A 20,748-nucleotide genomic window follows, 5' to 3' on the forward strand; every position below is an offset into this window, starting at 1 on the left:
GTCCACAAGCATAAATATTTATTTTGATGATGTGATCTATAAGCACTCCATTTCCATTTGAAAGATTTTTTATGACAAAGAAGAAAAGATAATGTATATTTTTAGGCTCTGAGTAGAAATAAAAATCCACTGAGATAAGGGGGGACGAAGTACATCATCAAGTGAAAGTCCAGAATCTCAGTGAAAATGTATTTGTAGCTCCCAGTTTATGGGGTTTAACTGTAATGATTCATTACACCACACAGCTACAGGATCTCTGAATTTTTTTTTCCAGCCTGAAACATCATCTGTCGGCGGTTTAATCAGTCAACAATCTGCTCGACCAGTTCAACATCAGAGGTGTGTAATTGTATTATTGTATCATCAGTGGATCTGTGTTTAGCTGTCAGTGCCACACACAGGCAGAAGAGCGGCTGGCTAGTCTGTCATCATGTCGGCGCCCTCTCCTCCTGTGGCATCATTTAGGCTGAGCTCCTCCAGCATCTCCATCAGGGAGACGCGCGGTGCTCCGTCATCATCAGTGTCGCTCTCCACTGGGATCTTAGACGCATCTGAAATTGAAATATCAGCATCTGCTCATTAACTAGCCAATACATCATCTGTAATAAACAGTGTGACACGATCAGAAACTTAAGCAGCCGTTTGCAGTTAATGAGCCGTAGCCTGACAATAGAAACCTAAATATATCATCGCAACTTCTGAAATCTCTTGGGACTCTGTTCCTGAGGAAAGTCTGCAGTGTCCAGCTGCTTACCTCTGTAGATATTGACATTTTTCCTCAGAGCCTCATCCTCCTCCAGGTCCTCCAGGAAGTCCTGGTATTGTCTAAAGACAGAAAAGCAAGTTGAGACCAAACCCATCTGGCACAGGATTATTGATAAGAAAAACATCCACAGGATATTTGGCACCCTTGGCACATCATCAAACTATTCATCGGCGCAAAACAATGTCAAGCCTTTAGTCACCATTTCATAATCAGCTTCCCTCTTAACTGTTTTCCCATATTTTCTGTACCAGGGAAGCTTGTGCAAAATTCTACAGAGCTTCAATATTACACTTAAGAAAACATTTTCTACATATTTAGTAATATTTTCATGGTGTTCTAAATGTATACATCTCATTGTTTCTAAGGATGTTTCATGAGAAATTAAAAAAAAAAACACAGAGACAGTATATTTCAAGCACTTTCTTGTCTTGCAATATTTAACATTATTTATTGTGAACAAACTCCAAAACAAAACTAAAACCTACAAATAATCTTTCCATCAACCATCATCTGTGTGCCCAAAGCCTGATATAGCTTATTCCGCTGTACTATAGAGCTCCATTGTGGTCCAAAAACACATTAATGAGCCATACTTCTGTCCTGGTTGCCATGACCTCTCATTCCAAGTAATATGGCAACTGTGCTTTTTTTTTTTGAGGCAACCCTGCATATACCATTGTGCTGCTGTAAATGCCCACAAGAAGTCGCATTAATCCAATTCAAAAATGAGTCCCTCACAAATGGAGTATTCCTATTTTTTGTGAATAGCAGGCTGTGATCAGGGGGGCAATCTTTTAAAGCTTCACCTCATTATTTTCAAGAAAAATATGTAACATTAACAGAACTGTCCCACCTCTCATCATCCGTGTCCATGCCTTCACGGTCTCTGGCCATCTCCTGCAGTTTCCAGTTCCTGCGTTTCACCCTCCTGGTGCGGTCGTAGCTCTTCTTGATCAGCACCTTTGACAGTTCACATGCATGTCGTACACATTAAAACACAACAGCAGGATGTCGGCATATTTTTCTTGTGCGATTCTTTGCAAGAATGGAATCCTTGGACGACGCTATCAAACCTATGTTCAATATTTTTTGTTGCCACTAGAGGTCGGAGTTGATCAAGACCACAGCAGGTGAAAAAAACTCATCATCTGAAGCAGGTTTATTTAGAGAGGATGTGCAGTTAAATGTTGGTGAGTCTTACCACATCAGGGACATGGTGAGGGTTCATCTGATTCCAGTACTCATCATTAATGTTGGAATTGGCAAAGTCAAACCTGTACGGCGAAAAGGAAACGTGCCGTTAATCGTAAAGCTCATACCAGTCAGTCTGACGGCTCAAGTGATCAACTTCTGAACATCTCGTCGATCCTTCACTCACCCCATCACCAGGTCTCCGATGTTGAGCAGGTGGCCCAGGAATGTACGGCAGTGATACTGCTGGCTGGTATTCATCTCTGATGTTTTCTGAACCCACACATCAGCCAGGGTGTGCTGCAACACACACACAAACAAACAGGGAATATAAATATAGTTTCGAGCCATTGAAACAACATTACTCTTGTTCTATCCCTCCTGTTAATTCAGACAGCTGCATCGATAATAACGCAACATTCAGAGCGAGGAGAGAGAGAGAGAGCAAACTACAAACCTCATCCCCATCAAAAGAAACACTCTTGAGTGTTTCGGTCCTTTTGGCTTGAATCCCACATGCAGGTTCAGGGATAATGTAATGGTTTGCTATTGATTTTGCTTCCGAGAGAAGAGCAATGTTCCCCCATAATGCAATCTGTTCTGCACCAACACACACGCGCCCCCTCTTACCTTGTTGGACCTCATGCCGGCTCCAGCACCCAGCTTCTGGTCTCTGATGATGTCAATGTCCATAACGATGAACTCCTCCAGTTGCCGTGGGTTACAGAGACTGTTGAATGGGTTGCGCCAGTATGTGTTCCCGTCCACCTCCGCAACTAGAGAATTAGAGATTATTTATGTCCTACTCTGATGGAAGTAGCCATTCTCACTTGTCAGTTAAAGAAAAATATAAAAATGATATGTAATAATGTAAATACTTTTTAGAAAATGTAAATAATATAAAAAATATAAAAAGAAAGTGATTCATTCTAATCACACAGCATTTCCAAAGATCACTCAGACATCATTTCTGAAAACTTCCAGATACTCGGAGTTCCTGTATGGGTAATAAAAATAATAGGAGTCTAATTTGTCAGTAAATTGTTTTTGTCTTCTTGCACATAGTCCAAACATGCTAGACCGGAATGATACCTTCCCGCCTATGCTGTGAATAAACTGCACAAGCAGAAAAACAGAACCTACATACTTCTAATACTTGAGTTAACTCCCTACTGCTGCCGAATCTGCTGAGCAGCCTTCAGGCCGTTTCTGCGATCCAGCCCACTCAAAAAGTTTCTGCAACTAAAATAGCCTGCTCTTTGAAGAGTAATTAAAAACGTGTGTGCTGCTTCAAAATGTCAGAATTCTGCCGAGGAGCATCGCAGCCTCTCACATGATGACTGATTGCACCAGATACAGAGGAAGCACATCATCGCTAATTGTCACCTCGCTTGTATTGGTTATAAATCCCCTCCGAATAAGATGACTAGGCTGTGACAGCGTACATAATGCAAACTGAAAGTATGTTTTTCCTCTTCGTGAGCGACTCTCATGTTGTACCGTGACTTGGAACAGGAGGAAGCTGTTGAGTTTGACGCCCGTGATGAACATGTGGTCGGCAAACTGGGGTCAGCTGTCGGAGGGTGTCTACGAAGCGGCGACTCTCGGTTATATCACCGCAGCAACATAGAGCAAATGCTTTTGATGTTGTTTTTGCTGAACACTTCAAGATGCAAATCCACAAACAACCCGAAGCAACGTTTCCAGAAAAGGAAATCCTAACAGACTCTAAATTAAGTGTACAGCTGGAACAATTAGTTGATCAAAAGGAATATATGGAAAACTATTTGAATGAATGCTTAAATATTTAAGATCCAACTACGCAGTAGACAGAATCTGCTACGTTTCTCATGTGGTAATACAGTTGACATCCGAAGTGTCTGTTGCACAAAACAAGACATCTGGTGACATTAATTTGGGCTTTAGAAACTTGTAAGAGTCATTTTCTGACTGTTTTCTGACACTCTATAGACCAAAGTGAGAAAATAAGTGTCAGATTTTGCAGTGAAGACAATAATCATTAGCTGCAGCCCTAATGGATTTGGCTGTCCACTTTAGAGCTACTCCCTCACATAATATTGCCAATTTTCATTATCGGTTAATAAGTCAATTATTTTTATGATTAATCACTCATTAAATAGTCTATAAAATTTCAAGTCGAGGTCACGAGATGATTAAAACGCGTAATACATAACTGTAATGTCCCTGATTCAGCTTCAGCCGAGCATTTTTGCTGCTTGCTATACACTTGTCTCACTTCATTTCGAGTCTGCATCCTCCTCTACGCACTAGCCAATAAATATGAAATGCCAAAAAATTAACCTCTTAAAATGTCGGGAAAAAAAGTTATGAAAATCCACCAGTGAACAGTTTCAATGAATTGAAAGCAGCCGGTTGTCAGAATCGATTTGTTGTGGATCGATTGTTTCAACATTCAGCTGACTTTTTTTGACTTTGTTTACTATAAGCAGACAGCAGTTTACAGGAGCGTCTCCTTCACCCCGTGCGCTGCTTTCAGAACTACAAAGCTGACACCGAGCTCGCTGTACATCAGGTCTTCCAGAGTGCTTATACATACAGATCACGTTACAGAATTAATGAGTCTGCTGATTCCAACTACATCTACAACCAGACACACGAGACTGCAGCTATATTTAACCACTGCAGGGCGATGCTGGAGCTAAAGTGGTGTCGGTTGGACCCGTTAGAACTCATCAGTGCTCTGGCAGTAGGAATACTCACTCTGCAGGGTGCGGGGATCAATGAGATGGATGGTGCTGGTGACACGGACGCACACGCAGACTTGACCCATGTTCCCCAGGCTCTGCGCCAGCCGCGGTGAGAGGCACACTACGTTGTCCTGGCAACCAGACACAAGCAGACAACCTGGGGTCAAACTGAAGTCACGGCAAAAATAGAAAAAAAAAAAAAAAAAGGCTTTGCCACAGAAGAGCACAACACTGCCCAATGTTTCCCCAACAGAAGGCGCTTGTTGTTTTAATTTATTGAATATGCTCCTGCATGCCCTCGATCATACAAATATGCTGCAAAAATACACTCAATCTACTGTTTGCGTTGCTATTTAAAACACAGTTAAAGCTACATGTCAAACAGGATTAAGCTGCTTTTGAAAACGACGGATGCACACCTGCCAAGAATCTCTATCCCTCCTTTAGTTTTAATGCTAAAGTATATTGATTCTCCCTCTTATATTGAATCAGTTCACCTTATTATCAACTGTCAAAAACAATATCATGAAAGGTTCTTGGCCAACCTCAGTTTTGCATGAGACAGCTTTCAAACACATCATTTTCACTAAACTAACAAAATGACAGCTTCAGAGGTAATGTGCAAAGTAATATTACAATCCTGGCTTGTCTAATCTTTTGAGATGATGAGTGTGACTCCTTGCTAACAGTGAATCATTTCATTGAAACCCAATCCAACTAAAATGAAAAATAAATACATAATATGAGTTAAACTGATTCCTATATACCTTGCAGACGGGTACAATCTCCACAGAGAAGGTGCTCTTATAGTTGTACGTGTTCGAATGGATGTCATGAGAGATGAGGCGCTGGGATGTCTTCGACCTTTAAAATTGAAAAGAACCTCATTCAGACACACATTGTACCATTTGGACAAATCATAACAACACAATGGCCTAAATGCAACCAAATGTTCTGCACACGTGGAAAAGAACCATGCTGTTTGTCTAAGCTGTTGAAGGTTCATTCAGGGGACAGATTACGTAATGCTTCAGTTTCCATCATGCAAAAACGACATTTACACACTTAAAAAATACATATATTGTATGGACTGATAGAAACAACAAATAAAACGCTGTCAAATATTTCAGTGCTTTTTGATCAGTTACGAGGTGTGTCAAAAAAGTTCCAGGACTGGTGTCACAAAAGATATATTTCAAACCCAAACTATGAGTTTCCCCCGTCAGACGATCAACCAGCACGTCTACAAAGACATCCTCGGGCGTTTGCTTCATTCAGTGTGCAAGAAGAGGTGAGAGTTGTGGCAGGACAAGTCGTGGCTGCTTCACCATGACAACCCACCTGCTCACAACGCCCTGAGCATCTGACAGTTCCTGGCTGAGAAGAACATCGCTGTGCTGGAGCAACCTCCCTTACTCACCCCACCTGGCTCCGAGGGATTTTTTCCCTCTTTCCCAAGCTCAAGGGGGTCATCAAGGGGACCCGTTTTGAAGACGTGGACGACATTAAGATGGCTGCGACGATGGAGCTGCGGAGGATCCCGGAAGAATCCTTCCAGGAGTGCATGGCGGCGTGGCAGAGAAGGCTGGGAAGTGTGTTAGACTCCAGGGGGATTACTTCGAAGGCGAAAACTTGTAGTTTGTATTTGAAATATCTTTTGTGACATCAGTCCTGAACCTTTTCTGACACACCACATGTATGCTTTGCTAATGCAGTTTTTATGAGTACAACTTATTGTCCACAGACTACATCATGGTAACAGCTGCTAGAAAATTATCTCCACATTAGCTCACAAATTTCTGGCCCGTTGGATGCAAATATAATCTCTGAATGTAGGTAGACATCAGTTTAAATATGTTCAAGGTTGTGTTCAGTATTTTAATTGGCCCCAACTGAAGCACTGCTCACCTGCAGGGCACGGTGCACTGCAAGAAGTCAACCATCTTCTGAGCGTGCTGCTTGGAGCCGTAGTAGAAATCAATCCCCTCTAAGAGAGAAAAGCAAAACCGTCAAATACACTCCACCGGTAAATTTATCACAGGCGCACTTCGCAGGTCATCGCCATTGCAGAGCACATACGTATGCAAACAAAACACACACGAGAGCAGATGAAGAGGGAAGGAAATATGGCGGCCACATGTTGCAGCCTTCATAAAGCTTTTAAGTCCTGCCGAGACATGGAGATGATTTAAATTACATTACTGGGCCAAACTCCACCTCACAGTTCAGCTCAAGAGTACAGAGGGCTGCGGCTGAGCTGTCGCTCAATGAGCAGCATGTGTGTGCATGAAGTGGCGTTTAGCATCTCTAAGTCGAGTATGAAGCTGGCTATGCGCAAAACTGGTATGAAATGCTTGCTCTGATTACAGCACACTGATTAGATGCACAACGCGTGCCCCCTCTGAGGCCCACATGAGGACAGCTGTACCAAGTGATTGGCGCCAGTGATATGCATGCATGGCTTGCTGTCTGGTACGGGAAGAGGTAATTAACACTCGACACATCATTATGTTCTGCTTCATTCTAATCCACATTAGTTCCGCTGGTGACAAGTGAGGCAAGTTTGCCACTTTCCGGTGCAATGCAGTTATGGGCCCTGAGGAAAAAGGCAGGCGCCCCTCGTTAAAGACACTGAAATGAAAAAATGAAATCATATGGCATTGACCTACCGTGGATTTCTTTGATGTTGAGGGCATTCTGGTGGAGTTTATGCTTGAGGATCAGTTGTTCTAAATAGTAGAAGGTCTTTTTATGAACAGTCTGTGAAAAAAAAACAAAGTGTCATACAGAGATTTATATTCCTTGATGCTGAGCTTGACATTTGCCACAACCTGCTGAGACTTTAACCTTCTCAGAAAAATACTCTAGTTGATAACTACAGTAATTTCAAGTGTTTAACTCTTTTTTTCAAACTTCTGAACAAAGTAAAGTTGGTAAAGATGCCTCCAGGGACAAAGTGCAGCTGAGGAACAAGTGAAAACAAGTGGACTGGTAATTCAAACTTCCTGTATATATTTCCTACAGTGTGGCTACTCTGCAAAATATCGACAGAACAGGAAGTTAGTAATAGGGGTAACAGAAGTTACAAGGTCGGATGCCATAAGTGGACACTAGTCACAAGTTTACTAGCAGTAAAGATAATCTTGGATTACATCCATACATCAATGTGGAATGCATCCCTATTACTGTGCGATATATTTCCTGCCAAATACCTGAAGCTCTGTGTTTCTATAACCAGTACCAGCACTAAAGAGGGGAGCACCATGAAGCAAGTTTGACATAGCAACCTGCAGCCCCAATCAGACATAATCAGTATTGTGACAGTGGTTATCAAACCTTTTTGATAAGCCAGGTTTTCTTCACCAGGCTGTTATAATGGAGAGCTACAAAGAATATAAGACTTTTTTTTTCTTTTCTTTTTTTTTACAGTAAAAAGAGTTGCTACTGCAGTGGTACAAGAGAAGAATGCTGGCAGAATATTGTTAATTGTCTAAGGTGATAGATTTATTTTTTGCACTCTCAATGCAGCTGTTATTTCAAACACAACACCTTCAGATTAAAGCTCTTAAACCTATAAAAATTCAAACATTTAAACAGGTTGCTGAATAAGTGCATTTAGGTCTGGTGCTGTCCCATAATGAAGGACACATGGAACTCACTTCAGTTTTTTTGTCACATCAAAGAGAAAAGAATGTTATTGATTAAATATAGTCTGTGATAAATACCAATAAATGAATCTGTTTTCTGATCTGTGCTCTATTAGCTGCAGTACCAGCAGTGCAAAATGAACTTGGAAGCACATCAGGAAGAGATTTTTTAATGCATTTTCTGCATCACCAATTGAATGAATGTGGGTTCCCATGGCAACGCATACAGTTTGGGCTACTGTAACTGCACAGTTTCTGTTAGTGGAGCTACTAACATACAGCTCAACAGGTTTATTCTCACTTCATATGAGCCCCTTTGGTAAAAAGTAAACTGAGTAAACATGGGAAAAGAACAACACATAAATAGTAATACATGAGGTCACATTTAAGGGAATTGGAGGACAAAATGCACTTGTTCAACATTTGTGAATATATGTTGTATATTTTATATCCTTTGCCGCCTCTAACTAGAATGCATTCATCCAGCTTTGAACATGTTTTTCCTTTCATTGTTTTTTTACCAATATCAATGTTTTAACTGATCAATAAAATGAAGCACAAGCATACACAAGATGCATTTAAAATTACTTTTAAAATATTTAAAATATGAGTCCAGTTTAAGTGAAGTGAACAGGAGATGGAGAAAAAAAAAAAAGGGAAAAAAAATGTATAGGTGTGACGTTTCAGTGGACCACGGTACCTACCTTCTGTCGAACCTGAACCACGGCCTTCCAGAAGTCTTTGGCCTCCACACGGTGGCAGTCGTCACACATCTGGTACTGGACGACAAACTCGACCACAAACACCTGCTGCAGGATCGCGCCATTCATCACCTGGAGAGGCGTAGACAGCAACAAGTTCCACCATATGCTCCAGCGGCGAGGCAAACAATGACAAAAAACTTGGTGCTTAAAACTGTCCATTAAGCAAATCGTTTGGGGAGAAAACGTTTGCTTTATTTACGTTTCCATTTTCACACCATTTAGAGGAATATCGGGCCAGTGGGTGGTGCAGACAGCATTATAAAGGCCCTCTAACTGCACAAACAAAAGAGCTGGCCCTGAGAAGCACAGGGCTCAGGTTCTTACTAAAGGTCAAGGAGATGAAATGACAGCAAATGGCAAGACTCACTACTCTAAAACACACGTAACTCAGTTAGGACCTCAATACAATTCCCTCAGAGTTACTTTGTAATACGATGTGCACGTTATGCCTTCATATCCTTATTTATATGTATGTATGTTTTAAATTGATGACAATTCAAACCCAAGAAACTGCCAGTTACCAAAATGGCAGATAACCATTGAACAATTAGCATCTTGTCTATCTCTGGTCACTAATCAGTGTTAATCTCACACTGAATGTCACTTTCCCACACTTATCCAATGTGTTTTCTTACCTCTTTCTGGACGGTCAGTTTCAGCTTAATCCTTTTGGAGTGTGGCTCCGTCCACAGAAAGCCAGCATCAATAAGACGCACCTTTAAGGAGAGAGGTGTTGTTGACATAGTACTGTGATAATGCAAAACATCTACAGAGAATATCTGATATGTGAAGATTACAATGTTTTAATTTAGTCTAAACTGTGTTAAGGCAATGATTCAACTTTTTTGTTTATTTTTGCAGACATCACTTCTTATACAGCATTAAATTATGAAAGTCTCAAATTAATTTGTCACTGAAGTGAGTCCCCTGCGTGTTTGTAACCTTTATTCTCTGCACATCCTTACAGAAATCTAATCAAAATCAGAAACAATGTAGAGAAATTACTTCTTTCACAAATACCCAAGTTTTAAATGAAACACTACAATGAAAGGAAGTGGGCTTGGCAACATGACGAGACTGAAGCAAACAGTTTAGCATCAAAATTGTGAATCTGACTTCAGGATGGGGCAATGAATATTCTGAAATGTATACTGGTGGCGTTCATGTACATTTTAGTGTATTTAATGCTGTTGTGGCAGTATGCTATCGTCTTTTGTCTCGTAAGAATCTCACTTACTTTAGTCATAGAGCTCTTAAGTTTTTTCAAGCAAAGGGCCAGTAGTTCCCTGGACTCCAGAGCACACTGCACCCAGGTGGCTGGGGGCTGTAAGTACCTGCATGAAAGAGGATACAATCTCATTAAAGCCTCACCCTTTGCAACTTTTTTTCTTTTGCAGGCCTAAATGACTTGTAGACAGAAACAATAAAATGTGTATATTAAACTGGCTAAAAAAAAAAAAAGTACATTTGATTTTTGCTTGTAAACAATTCATGAAACTAACCGTTCACACTGCTTGCAGAAGTGCACAGTGACTTGCTTGGGAATTCCCTCTGAGATGTCTACCTGAGTACGCAGGCAGGCCACACACATGTTCGCTGGGTTGGGAGGAATGGGGACACCACAGGTGCAGCACAGGCTGGGGAGAAGAAAAGCAACATTGGTAAAACTAATGTGGCATTTTCTTTGTTAATTGAGAAACCTTTTTTGAGTTTTAGCCTCTTCAGTAAAGACGACATGTGCTATACATCAGTGCTAACCATTACACAAAGCTTCCACAATCTCATCTTTCTGGCAATCAGTTTCTGTTCAGTTTCACCTGAGATAATAAATCATCACAATAAACATTTAGATGTCTTGCTTTTGTCAAAGGTATATCCACAATGTGCTGCAGCATGGATAAAATCACAGATTGCTCAGAAAACTCATCCCAGTTGCTGTGTTACATTCCAAGTGGGAAACTCTGGCATTCACGAACTAGCAACCAAGACGCTATCACATTGATGTAGTCCTTTATCTTCCAGCCTGGGGCCATTTAATCGATTTCTTACTGAAAGTGGTTCTTTGCAGCTTTGTGAACAGGGCTTCAGGGGAGGCTTTTAGATATTTAGGACAACACTTAATGGAAAGATAATGCACTTTGTGAATACAACTCCTGCTTTTCTGATGTGCAGCTTGTGAATGCAGCCCTGCATCACAATGAACGACAGATTGTTTGTCCAATAGTCAGAGCTTTCATCAATAATAGCAGCCGAATAGATAAAAATGTTGAGATTACGTTGACCATTACTGAGGAAGAGTGGCGTGCTTTAATTCATCCGTCAATAATGCAAAGACGTGACAAACTTTTCTTGTTGAAAACATTTGGACTTAAACACACACTGATCAGCCACAACATCAAAACTACCGACAGCTCTGACACACTGGAGAGTGGACACAGAATCTCAAAGTGTGTCCCATGGTGTCTGACATTAGGACGTCAGCAAAGGGTTCTTTGGGTGCTGGGCGTTGTGGGGTAAGGCATCTGTGGAGTTTGCTTGCTCCAGTGCGTCATACAGATTACTGAATTAGGCTCTTGGGAGCTTGGAGGCAATATCAACAACTTGGGCTTGATGTCACATTTGTGTCATTTTCTGAGCTATGTTTGTGGCAAGTCCTTCTAGAAGAGCCATGACAGGGTGAGCTGGGTCTGCAGCAGTGTGGTTCAGTGGTTGCTACGTGTCAAAATAACATCCACATGATTGCAAGGACCGAAACATAACATTGCACTGGGACGAGATTCTCAACCACTTCACCCGTCAGTGGATTTACTGCTGTGGCGGATCGGTGCTCCTAACACCTGCATCTTGTGAGGCATTGTAAGGACACTGACATTGTCTGTCCTGACTTACAAATGTGTTTTCCTTAGTTATATTGTATTCGGACTCAGTACTGTAGATCTGAGGATTTAAAAACAACAAACTATTTTTTCCACTTACATGTTCCCCTGACTGCTTGGTGCAGGAGCTTGAATGTACTCCATTCTTGTCAAGTTGACAGGTCAATGGATTTCTGTGCAGCTCAGTGATCTCTATGAACAGAAACATGACAGGTGTACTCGGTCAAAGTTAAAGCTATGACAGATGGAAAACTGCTAGAGCATAGCAAACTTTAGCTTGTAGCAACTCCCAAATAACAAATCCAATATTATTTGTAGTAGCGGGCGACTAATAACATCGTTAATCGTCGTTTACAACCAGAAACAGAGACTTTTATATACATTTTTATATACTGATCAAGGCGCCCGGACAAACTACAGTTAGCACTGCTAACCTCGCTGATGCTCTGGATTCAAGACCAACAGTTAGCATCAGAGGCTAAACTGGTCGCTCAAAGGAGTAATTCTAAAAGATATTCATGGAAAAACAAGCAGACAGTTTGAGCTAAAGCGTTGAAAAACTACAACTGGTAAAAACGAGTCACCGCAAAACTTACTGAAGTGGTTTTATAGAGAAATCAACCACACACTGTACACTTCCAGCCCTCCACGTTTTCCCCACCGAGGACCGAGGGAGGCTGGATGACGTCATGTAGCACTCAAGGACCCCGAAGCTGTCTTCGATTGCCTGAATAAAAGTCCTTTTAAAAAATAATTAATTAAATTCAACTAAAATAAAATAAAAAATAAATACACGCCAACAATAATAACAAAAATAAATAAAAGGCCAGGTAAAATAAAATAAAAATAAAGACAGCAAGACAGTACTGGATCACAGTAGATTTGCTAAAAATTAAAAATCTAAATATATTTACAAATCAGAATTTTATTCCTGCTGTACTAAAATTGTGCCGTACTGCAACATACTAGGTCACATAAGACTATAAGAAAATGTTTTTGAGAGATACCATTTTAGACATGAATTTAGACAAAGAAAAAAAAAGCTAGTATTTAGAATGTGCACAGACCCTAGTCTTCCAGCCCAGACATATTTTATTATAGTTTTAGTAATAGTAACGGCAGTCTCTTATTTATCTGACTGAATTATTATTTTAAAAGTCTTGTTTGAGAGTCACACAGAACACGAACAGTCCTGAATTTATTTCCCCTCCAGCCATGGCTTCATTGAAATACCTAAGGCAAAAATGAATTGCTGGTCTCTATTAACCTCCCATTTGTCTTACTCTCTATGTAAGGGATACAGTATTCCTGCACTTTAATGTTACGTGACCCCAAGTTTGCTGTGTGGTATTTTGACACAAATTATTTTTAGAATTTTTAAGCACAAACCAATCTGAAGTAATGAGGGTTGTAGGACACTCAGCATCACAATGTCCCCGTGTTATTAGTTCAAAATGATGTTTAGTTAACCGTATTCTCACACATCTGAAAAAAAATATAATTAACATTACCAAAAACACCTTGCCACAGGGTGTGTGGGAACCTGATGTGTCTGGATAATTGAACAGATTGTGCAGATAATAATCCAACATTAAGCTGTAAGGGATATTTATCTGATTTTGTCAACTGGTTTAATGAAATTGTCAAGGTCAGGTTCCACCCTTTTAACGTTTACAATTAACCACTCAATGCTCTTTGTGAACACCTGTAGTTTGGCAGGTCTTTGGATGCCTTCAGGTACCCTCGGAAATATCTCGATTATAAACTCTGCTTCTCTTGCTCGAAGAATTTGAATTTGTTTGGCTTTCTTTTGGGTGTGTGTGTGTGTGTGTGTGTGTGTGTGTGTGTTTTAACAGTCTCTTAATACATCTCTTCACAATATCACTTGGAATTGAAAGGTGCTACATGATTTAAGGCTCCAACTACTGAGTATTTTCATTAAAGATGAATGTGTTGCTTATTTTTATATCAATGAAGCACTGGATACAAAAAGCTATGTAAAATTAATTTTCTGTGCAAAAAATCTTCTCATTAAAGAAATCAGAATCTGAAAACAACTGGCCTTTTTTTCTACTACATTTGCGTAAAAAGTGACCAAAGCAATTAGTCGGTTACAGCAAAACAGTTTAAATTTATATTCTGTCACTGTCTTGTTGATTGACTAACTAGTCTCATATCTAATGCAAATAAAATTGCCTGTGCCTTGCTAATTTAGTTTACAATAACAAACATACATTTTGAGGAGTTAGCAAGGAACAAATAAGGAATGAATAAGAAACTAGCTGCTAGTTAACCGCTATGTAGTGAGCAACTCCTAATTAAATGTTACATGTATCCAGTAAGTAATTCATTTTCATAAGAAATGAATGATGAACAACTTGATAGAATTGTTAATAGTACTGCCATAATAATTCCTATTTTAAGTCTATATATTATATAATGATAAGTTACTACTTCTTAAATGGTTCTTTGGAAGGCTCTCTCATTTTTCAAAGTGGTAACCACTATTTTAATACATTCATTTCTATTAACATGTAACAAGTGGTTCAGTCTGATCGACAATTTAGAACACCAAATATCAAATGTTTTTTTAATAGAAGGCCCACTTAGCAGTTCATACATAAAGGTTCTTAATGTCAGTGAGTCTGCAGCTGTCAAATGTACTGAGTGTGTCTGGATTGTCAGTTTGGATCCACAACTTAATGTAGGATCTATGTTTCCACTCATAGTGACTGATTTAGTGCTTGTGTTACTTTATGATCTGTAATTGCAGAAAAAAAGTCAATACATGCCCAACAACCACATTCAAGGGCTTTTTTAATCTGTACATAAGAATTTGATTAAAAATTTTAAAAGAGCTATTAATCTTGAAACATTTTTTAAAGTACTTTTTCTGGCACTATTGCTGCCAAATCTTCACTGTTTGTTTATGACACGTCATGCTGTGAAATATCAAATATTGGCAGATATATACCACAAGAGTAATGTAAACTATATCCTTGTTCCGTATTTGTGGCCACATTTTGATATTTTTAATACAAAGCATAATTCAAGAACGTCTCCGTGGTCAACAGTGAGATACTTTACGAGCTGTACCTGAAGGCAGCAGCGCCGTTTAGAGGAGCAGCAGCAGAGAGTCGCAGCCAGTGTGGCAGCTGGGAATGTGAGGGCTCCAGCACAGAGCGCTATTTTCAGGACTGGGAACAGTAGCAGGGCTGGCAGGGGCACAGGCTCTGCCCACAACTCTGCTCTAGCCAGCAAACTGGCTTAATTTGAAGTCCCAACGGGCGACCTGCGTTTTTTTTTCTTCCGCCCGGGGTGTCGGTGTCCTCGGACCGCGGCAGATGGTCAGCGGACAGCCGTTGGTGGCTCACTGCGGGGCTGCTAAGAGCTAAGAGGGGGGGAACCAGCGGCCGGAGCTCCGCGTTTGTTCCCCGGTGGTCTGACACCTTCCTGCCTGGTGGTTGTTTTTTTTTAACAGAAAAAAAATGCGGTGAAGTGTCGCCCCCGGTGAGTCAGTGTGTGAAACGCTCGGTTTAAATGTGCCTGTTTCGCCGCGACCCAAAGCAAACGCGACGATGGAGTGAACTGGGTGAAGGCGCGAGCGACCCACAACAACCTGCCGCGATTTCCTGCGTGTAAATAAATAAATGATAGAGGATACGATGACCCTGCTGTCCCTGCTAGGTCGGATCATGCGTTATTTTCTGCTCAGACCGGAGACCCTGTTCCTGCTGTGCATCAGCCTGGCTCTGTGGAGTTACTTCTTCCACACGGACGAAGTGAAGACCATCGTTAAGTCCAGCCGGGATGCGGTCAAGATGGTCAAGGGGAAAGTGGCCGAGATGATGCAGAACGAGCGGTTCGGTGGACTGGACGTCCTGGACGCCGAGTTCTCCAAGACCTGGGAGTTGAAGAGCAACAACGTGGCCGTGTACTCCATCCAAGGCCGGCGAGACCACATGGAGGACCGGTTCGAGGTGCTCGCCGACATCGTCAACAAGAGCCACCCGTCTATTTTTGGGATTTTCGATGGCCACGGAGGAGAGGTGAGTGTGGTGCTGAGGCGAGGGGAAGAAATGGGAAAGTGGCATCTTTTTTCTAAGAGTCTCTTAAAGTGTTTCTCTCACGTGTGCACAGGGATGCATTAAACTGAGCCGTAGGGGCCCCAAAGTGTGACTTAAGGTGCCTTAAGTGAGTTTTAATTGGGTATTTGTTAGTGTTATGTCTAGTTTAAACTCAGATTTTTTTTTCATCAGAAGCTGACAAAGTGGAGCAGGAAGTTTTAATGCAAGTTTTTCATCAGCAGATCAGACCTCTATCCTGTGTGGTAATTTAATTAAACACAGTTTGATTCATGAAGGCTAATGAAGGTCTTTAAACTACATTTAAAAACAGGGGCCCCCCACTTTAAGGCCCCCTGTCATGTCAGCTGATATAACATCTACTGCTGCCTACAAGTTTTCAATTGAATTAGGACACACAGCAAGGCTGGTGCTACTAAGAGGCCCCTGGAGGCAATTAGTAATTCAGTCTTTTTCATGTAGTGTTGTGTAAAAGTGGAAAAGGGACCCAGATATCCCACATTCTGCATAGAGGCCCCTAATGTCTCGCTACAGCCTTGAACACACCCACACTGTTTTTCTTTAAATTGCAAGAATTGTCTCTGTTTCCAGCTTGAATCACTCCAAAACTCATCTCTCATGTTTTTTTTGGGCAAAACAATCGCACGTTCCCCACGGTCTGAAATTATTATTGTTGGGAGGAGAAGGATGAACTCAAATGTCTTCAGATTTGTGTTCACAACTAAACAAGTGCCATTGTATGAGCAGATGAAGCGGGTAATCAATCACTGATCTGCTGGTCACTGTCCTCCCCTTGTCAATCTCCTTTCTTTCTTCTTCCTTGGCAGTAGCTAATGTGGACATCAGACACAAGAGCATCAATGTGGCATCGTGCTCAGTGCATTGGCAGCTTTAAAAAAAGTTGTCAGTTAAAGGGACAAAGAGCATTTGAGATGAAGCCTCAGTCAGATGGGAACGTGAAAACACTGATTCATTATGAAGTCATAGCATGCGTACAGTGGCATTGTTTTGTAGGACTTCAACCAAGCCCCTCAGCTGACAGTACTGATTCAACAGAGCCTCACAGAAAACAAAACCGCTGACTGTAATTGACTGGAGATCCCATTTTCTCCTCCTCAGCTATTGCATTAAACGCTGCACACTGTTTGATCAGCCGCCTCTGGTCGCTGAGGAGCTCCACGCTGTTTTTGACAGCCTTCATTCTGAGTCTGACTGCTGTGGTCTGATTGAGGCAGGATGATAACGTGCTAAAAATAGGCAGCCAAAAGCACAGAGGTGGCTGCTCTTTTAGGGGAAATTAAATTTTAGGCTGCCGTGCTGACTGCTGCAGCTTTTGACCAAAAGTGGTCATTGGATTGTTTTTCCCCCTGCGGCCTTTTTTCCCCGTTGATTCCTCCCCCTGTGTGGAGTTCATTTTTAGAGATCTAACCTGTTAGCCCCGCCACGGCTACCACACATATGCTTAAGGAGCTTGAAGAAATAAATTGAGATATATGTTTATCTGACAGAAAAAGGAGAAAATGAGTGGGAGAGCCACAGTGGTGAGTTTAAGAGCAGGAAGAGACGGTTAGGATTCGCCTATGTGTGTGAGCGTCTCTTTTATCACTGCATGTCCATGGGCAACAATTTGGTCTGTTTTCATTCCCACGCCCTCGTTTGAAGTGTGTGAAATGGTTGCCAGACAGCAGCCTTCAGAAACAACTTCTCTGTTTAGTGAATTTATTTTTTTTATTTTTTTATGTAGCCAGAGGACATTGAATAAACTAGAGGGATGCTGTGTGGCCCAAGGCAACACCAGGAATACTGCCTGCCTCAGCTGGCTAGTAAGTTAGGTGTCAGGCGCTTTCCACGCACACACTCTGTTCGTCCAAACCGCATACATGGTCATTAAATCAGCGTCGGACTTGTGTCAACATCTATCCCGCATCCAAGACTTTGAATTAACATCAACAGGCTTTGGATGCTGTTTACAAATCCTGGGAATGCTAGAAATGCAAAATACGTTGTCACTTGAGTGTGAGTATGCCATTTAATTAGAACAGGGGAACCCTCAGGGGAAGAGAAGGTAGATCCAGTTGCATTCAGAGCTGCAATTAACAATTGTTTTTTATAGTCAATGAATCTGCGGGTTATTTTATTGATTAATAAAACAATGAAAGAAAATTATGAAAAAAGGTGCAGAGTCCGAGCGCAAGATGACATTTACAAATTGTTTCTTCAAAATTCACTTGGTTACAACATTAGATGCTCATAACTGATAATCTGGAAATAGGCTATGTTTGGCATTTTGCTTAAAAATAGCTTCAGTAATTAATTCGCAAAATAGTTGACAACTGAGCAGCAGACAAATACGGGTTGCAATATATAATGTTACTTCTTTCTTTTCTCTTTTTAAGCTTAAAATGTTTTTTTTTACTCTTTCATGTCCTCTCACTCATATTCTAAATACAAGTAGCATGTGCTTTAAAAGAGTGCAGGCTGTAAATTGAGTTTTTAAAAAGCAGAAATGGCAGTATTTAATGATGTAATTGCTGTATCTTAGTACTGACAGACAAACAGATGCCTTCTTGCCAAGAGATAGTTGAGAAATCAATATCAAAGCATTAGCATGACGACTGGAAACAAGGCGAAAAAAAAAAAAGAAAAAATGGACCTGCTTCCCAAAAACTTTCTGTCAGTGTTAATCTGCATTTGCATCGTGGTCAGGCCTTGATTTGAATCCTGTGATGTGAGTCCAGCAGGTTGGAGGATAGAAAGTTGAGAAAGAAAATTGAATCCTTCATTAAGTTTGTCAGTGTTCTACTCACTGGAACCAATCAGTTTGTTAGCAGATGAATCATCAGTCAGCGCTAGATAACATCTGGAAATCTCCTCTTTTCTTTCAGTATCTCTTTGCACCAAACACCCACTCATACACAACAACGCAAATTCAATTTTCCGAGTGTTTAAAATCAGTGTTTAATGCGAGCATATCCGTCGGCAGTCTCCGTCATATTAGATGTTGGCTCAGTGAGGGGATTTATCTGTTAAATGGAGATTGATTTTTAGCTGACACATGGGAATAACCTGCATGAAAGTGATAACCCTGGGCTCTCCATCCATTTAACGGCAACATGAGCCATTTGTTCCTTACTGGGATGTGGAGAGTCAGCCGTGCTTTGCCCCTCCCTGTCTCGCTGTCAGGTTGTAGCTCCAGGCGCTGCAAAATTACCTTAACCGTAGAGTACAGAGAAGAGATTCACCATGAGCCTGTTTAACTTAAGTGCGGGGGCTGTTTCTCTAAGTCTGTTTTGCCGTCCTTTTAACTTTTGTTCTGTAGATTTCTTGTTCCATCGTGGCTCACTCCTTCATGCAGTTTCGATTGGTGATGTTTGTTTGCAAGTGGGCTGTGATAGATATGTTTCCTAACTGAAGGAGGCGACGGGAGAGCAGAGAAGTGCAAGTACCACCAGAACCACAGGGACAGTGACCGTTTTTAGAGGGCTTCTCTTCGTCTTTATCCATCTCTTAGCTTGTCCTTATTTCACCTTTTCATATTCAGGTTCAATGGCCATTTAATTTCTAACTTCATTATTCATTTCTTGAAGTACAGAGTAGACAGGACATTTGCCGCAGCATAATTCACCTTCCTTTCAAAATCAAGGACATTTTACAGTCAGAAAGGCTTGTGTTTGAACCTTCGGTATTTTAATATGTTTATGTGCATATCTGCATTTTACTCCAGGACCGGGGTGGGTTATGTAGTTTAGATACCAAGCAGTTAGAATTCCTCCTGAGCTCACGCTCACTGACTGGAGAGATGAAAGAAAGACCCGGCATGTGACTAATTGCACTGTTGGCATTACAGGATTAGAGAGAGAGAGCAAACGAAGAGAGGGAGAGTGGGAAGATCAAGGACACCAACATGCGCCCAAGTGTATGAATATGTATGCCTGTGTGTCTGTGTGTGTTGCAAGCTTGCAGAAGAAGCTGTTTTCTCCTTCATGGATGTTGACAGTTCAAATGGAGATGACAAGGGCAGTTTGGTGTTACATTCCAGGGAGAGACGACTTCAGTGTGAGACTGAAATGCCAAAGGCCTATCAGGAACAGACACCTGCTTCACACTATCTGTGCCCTCTGCAAGTTTATAAAATAGACTTTGCAGGCACTTATTTTGAAGTAAACGACATTAGCTAAACAAATTAAGATGGGAAATGTTTAAATTTTAAAGCAGCTGTAGCCAATATTTTAATTTTGACAACAAAACATGGCTTTAGAGAGCTATTGTAGTGTCTTTTGGGTCAGTGTTCTCACAGCTTTATTACTGTGGTTCACTTCTACTGCTCCCATCGGCAATAATTTTGGGCACTAGACTCCACTGTGCACTACCTAACTAGCACCGACGGCAGATGGACACAGTTAACATCTAGCTGGCAAAGAGACTGATAATTCCTTGAAATTTAATGAGTGGTAATGTTGCCAAAGTGACCAATAAATCTGTTTTAACAGGTTTAAGGACATTAGATAAAAGTTTGTCTCATCTGGCATCTGGGAATCTTGCATCTGTGATTTCTTTTTTTATATAGCTTTGTTTTGCTAATTTAATTTCTTGCTTCTATGAGAACTCAGCTTGGTAAATAATTAACCTGTAAAGCACGATTCAAAGCATCATCTAATAGAAACTGGCAGTTGGGCCATCGTTGTTGCAC

The 20,748-nt window shown here is 41.0% G+C and overlaps 2 protein-coding genes across 3 annotated transcripts in view; one reads left to right on the top strand and one right to left on the bottom strand.

Annotated features, from left to right (window-relative positions):
- Positions 1–261: 261 nt before the first annotated feature.
- nmd3 (NMD3 ribosome export adaptor) lies at positions 262–12,660 on the bottom strand. Of its 2 annotated transcripts, none has more exons than XM_008298510.1 (16): positions 12,570–12,660; positions 12,074–12,165; positions 10,600–10,734; positions 10,335–10,431; positions 9,733–9,813; positions 9,038–9,166; positions 7,356–7,446; positions 6,595–6,673; positions 5,454–5,550; positions 4,700–4,817; positions 2,588–2,733; positions 2,145–2,257; positions 1,968–2,040; positions 1,620–1,726; positions 755–825; positions 262–551 (listed from the first exon to the last, which is right to left on the bottom strand). In XM_008298510.1, the coding sequence occupies exons 2-16, from the start codon at positions 12,115–12,117 to the stop codon at positions 418–420; spliced, it is 1,515 nt and encodes a 504-aa protein (XP_008296732.1). In that variant the 5' UTR covers positions 12,118–12,165; positions 12,570–12,660; the 3' UTR covers positions 262–417. The 2 variants fall into 2 exon arrangements, with proteins under 2 accessions (XP_008296732.1, XP_008296733.1); XM_008298511.1 differs by having other exon boundaries at positions 12,558–12,651.
- Positions 12,661–15,160: 2,500 nt separating this feature from the next.
- ppm1lb (protein phosphatase, Mg2+/Mn2+ dependent, 1Lb) overlaps positions 15,161–20,748 on the top strand; it is a 50,037-nt gene continuing 44,449 nt past the window's right edge. The window contains exon 1 of the mRNA XM_008298514.1: positions 15,161–16,022. Within this exon, the coding sequence (XP_008296736.1) occupies positions 15,624–16,022 (399 nt within the window). The 5' untranslated portion in view covers positions 15,161–15,623. The remainder of the gene's footprint in view (positions 16,023–20,748) is intronic.

This window comes from Stegastes partitus, unplaced genomic scaffold (genome assembly GCF_000690725.1).
Source record: "Stegastes partitus isolate 25-593 unplaced genomic scaffold, Stegastes_partitus-1.0.2 Scaffold1323, whole genome shotgun sequence".
Classification (NCBI taxonomy): domain Eukaryota; kingdom Metazoa; phylum Chordata; class Actinopteri; family Pomacentridae; genus Stegastes; species Stegastes partitus.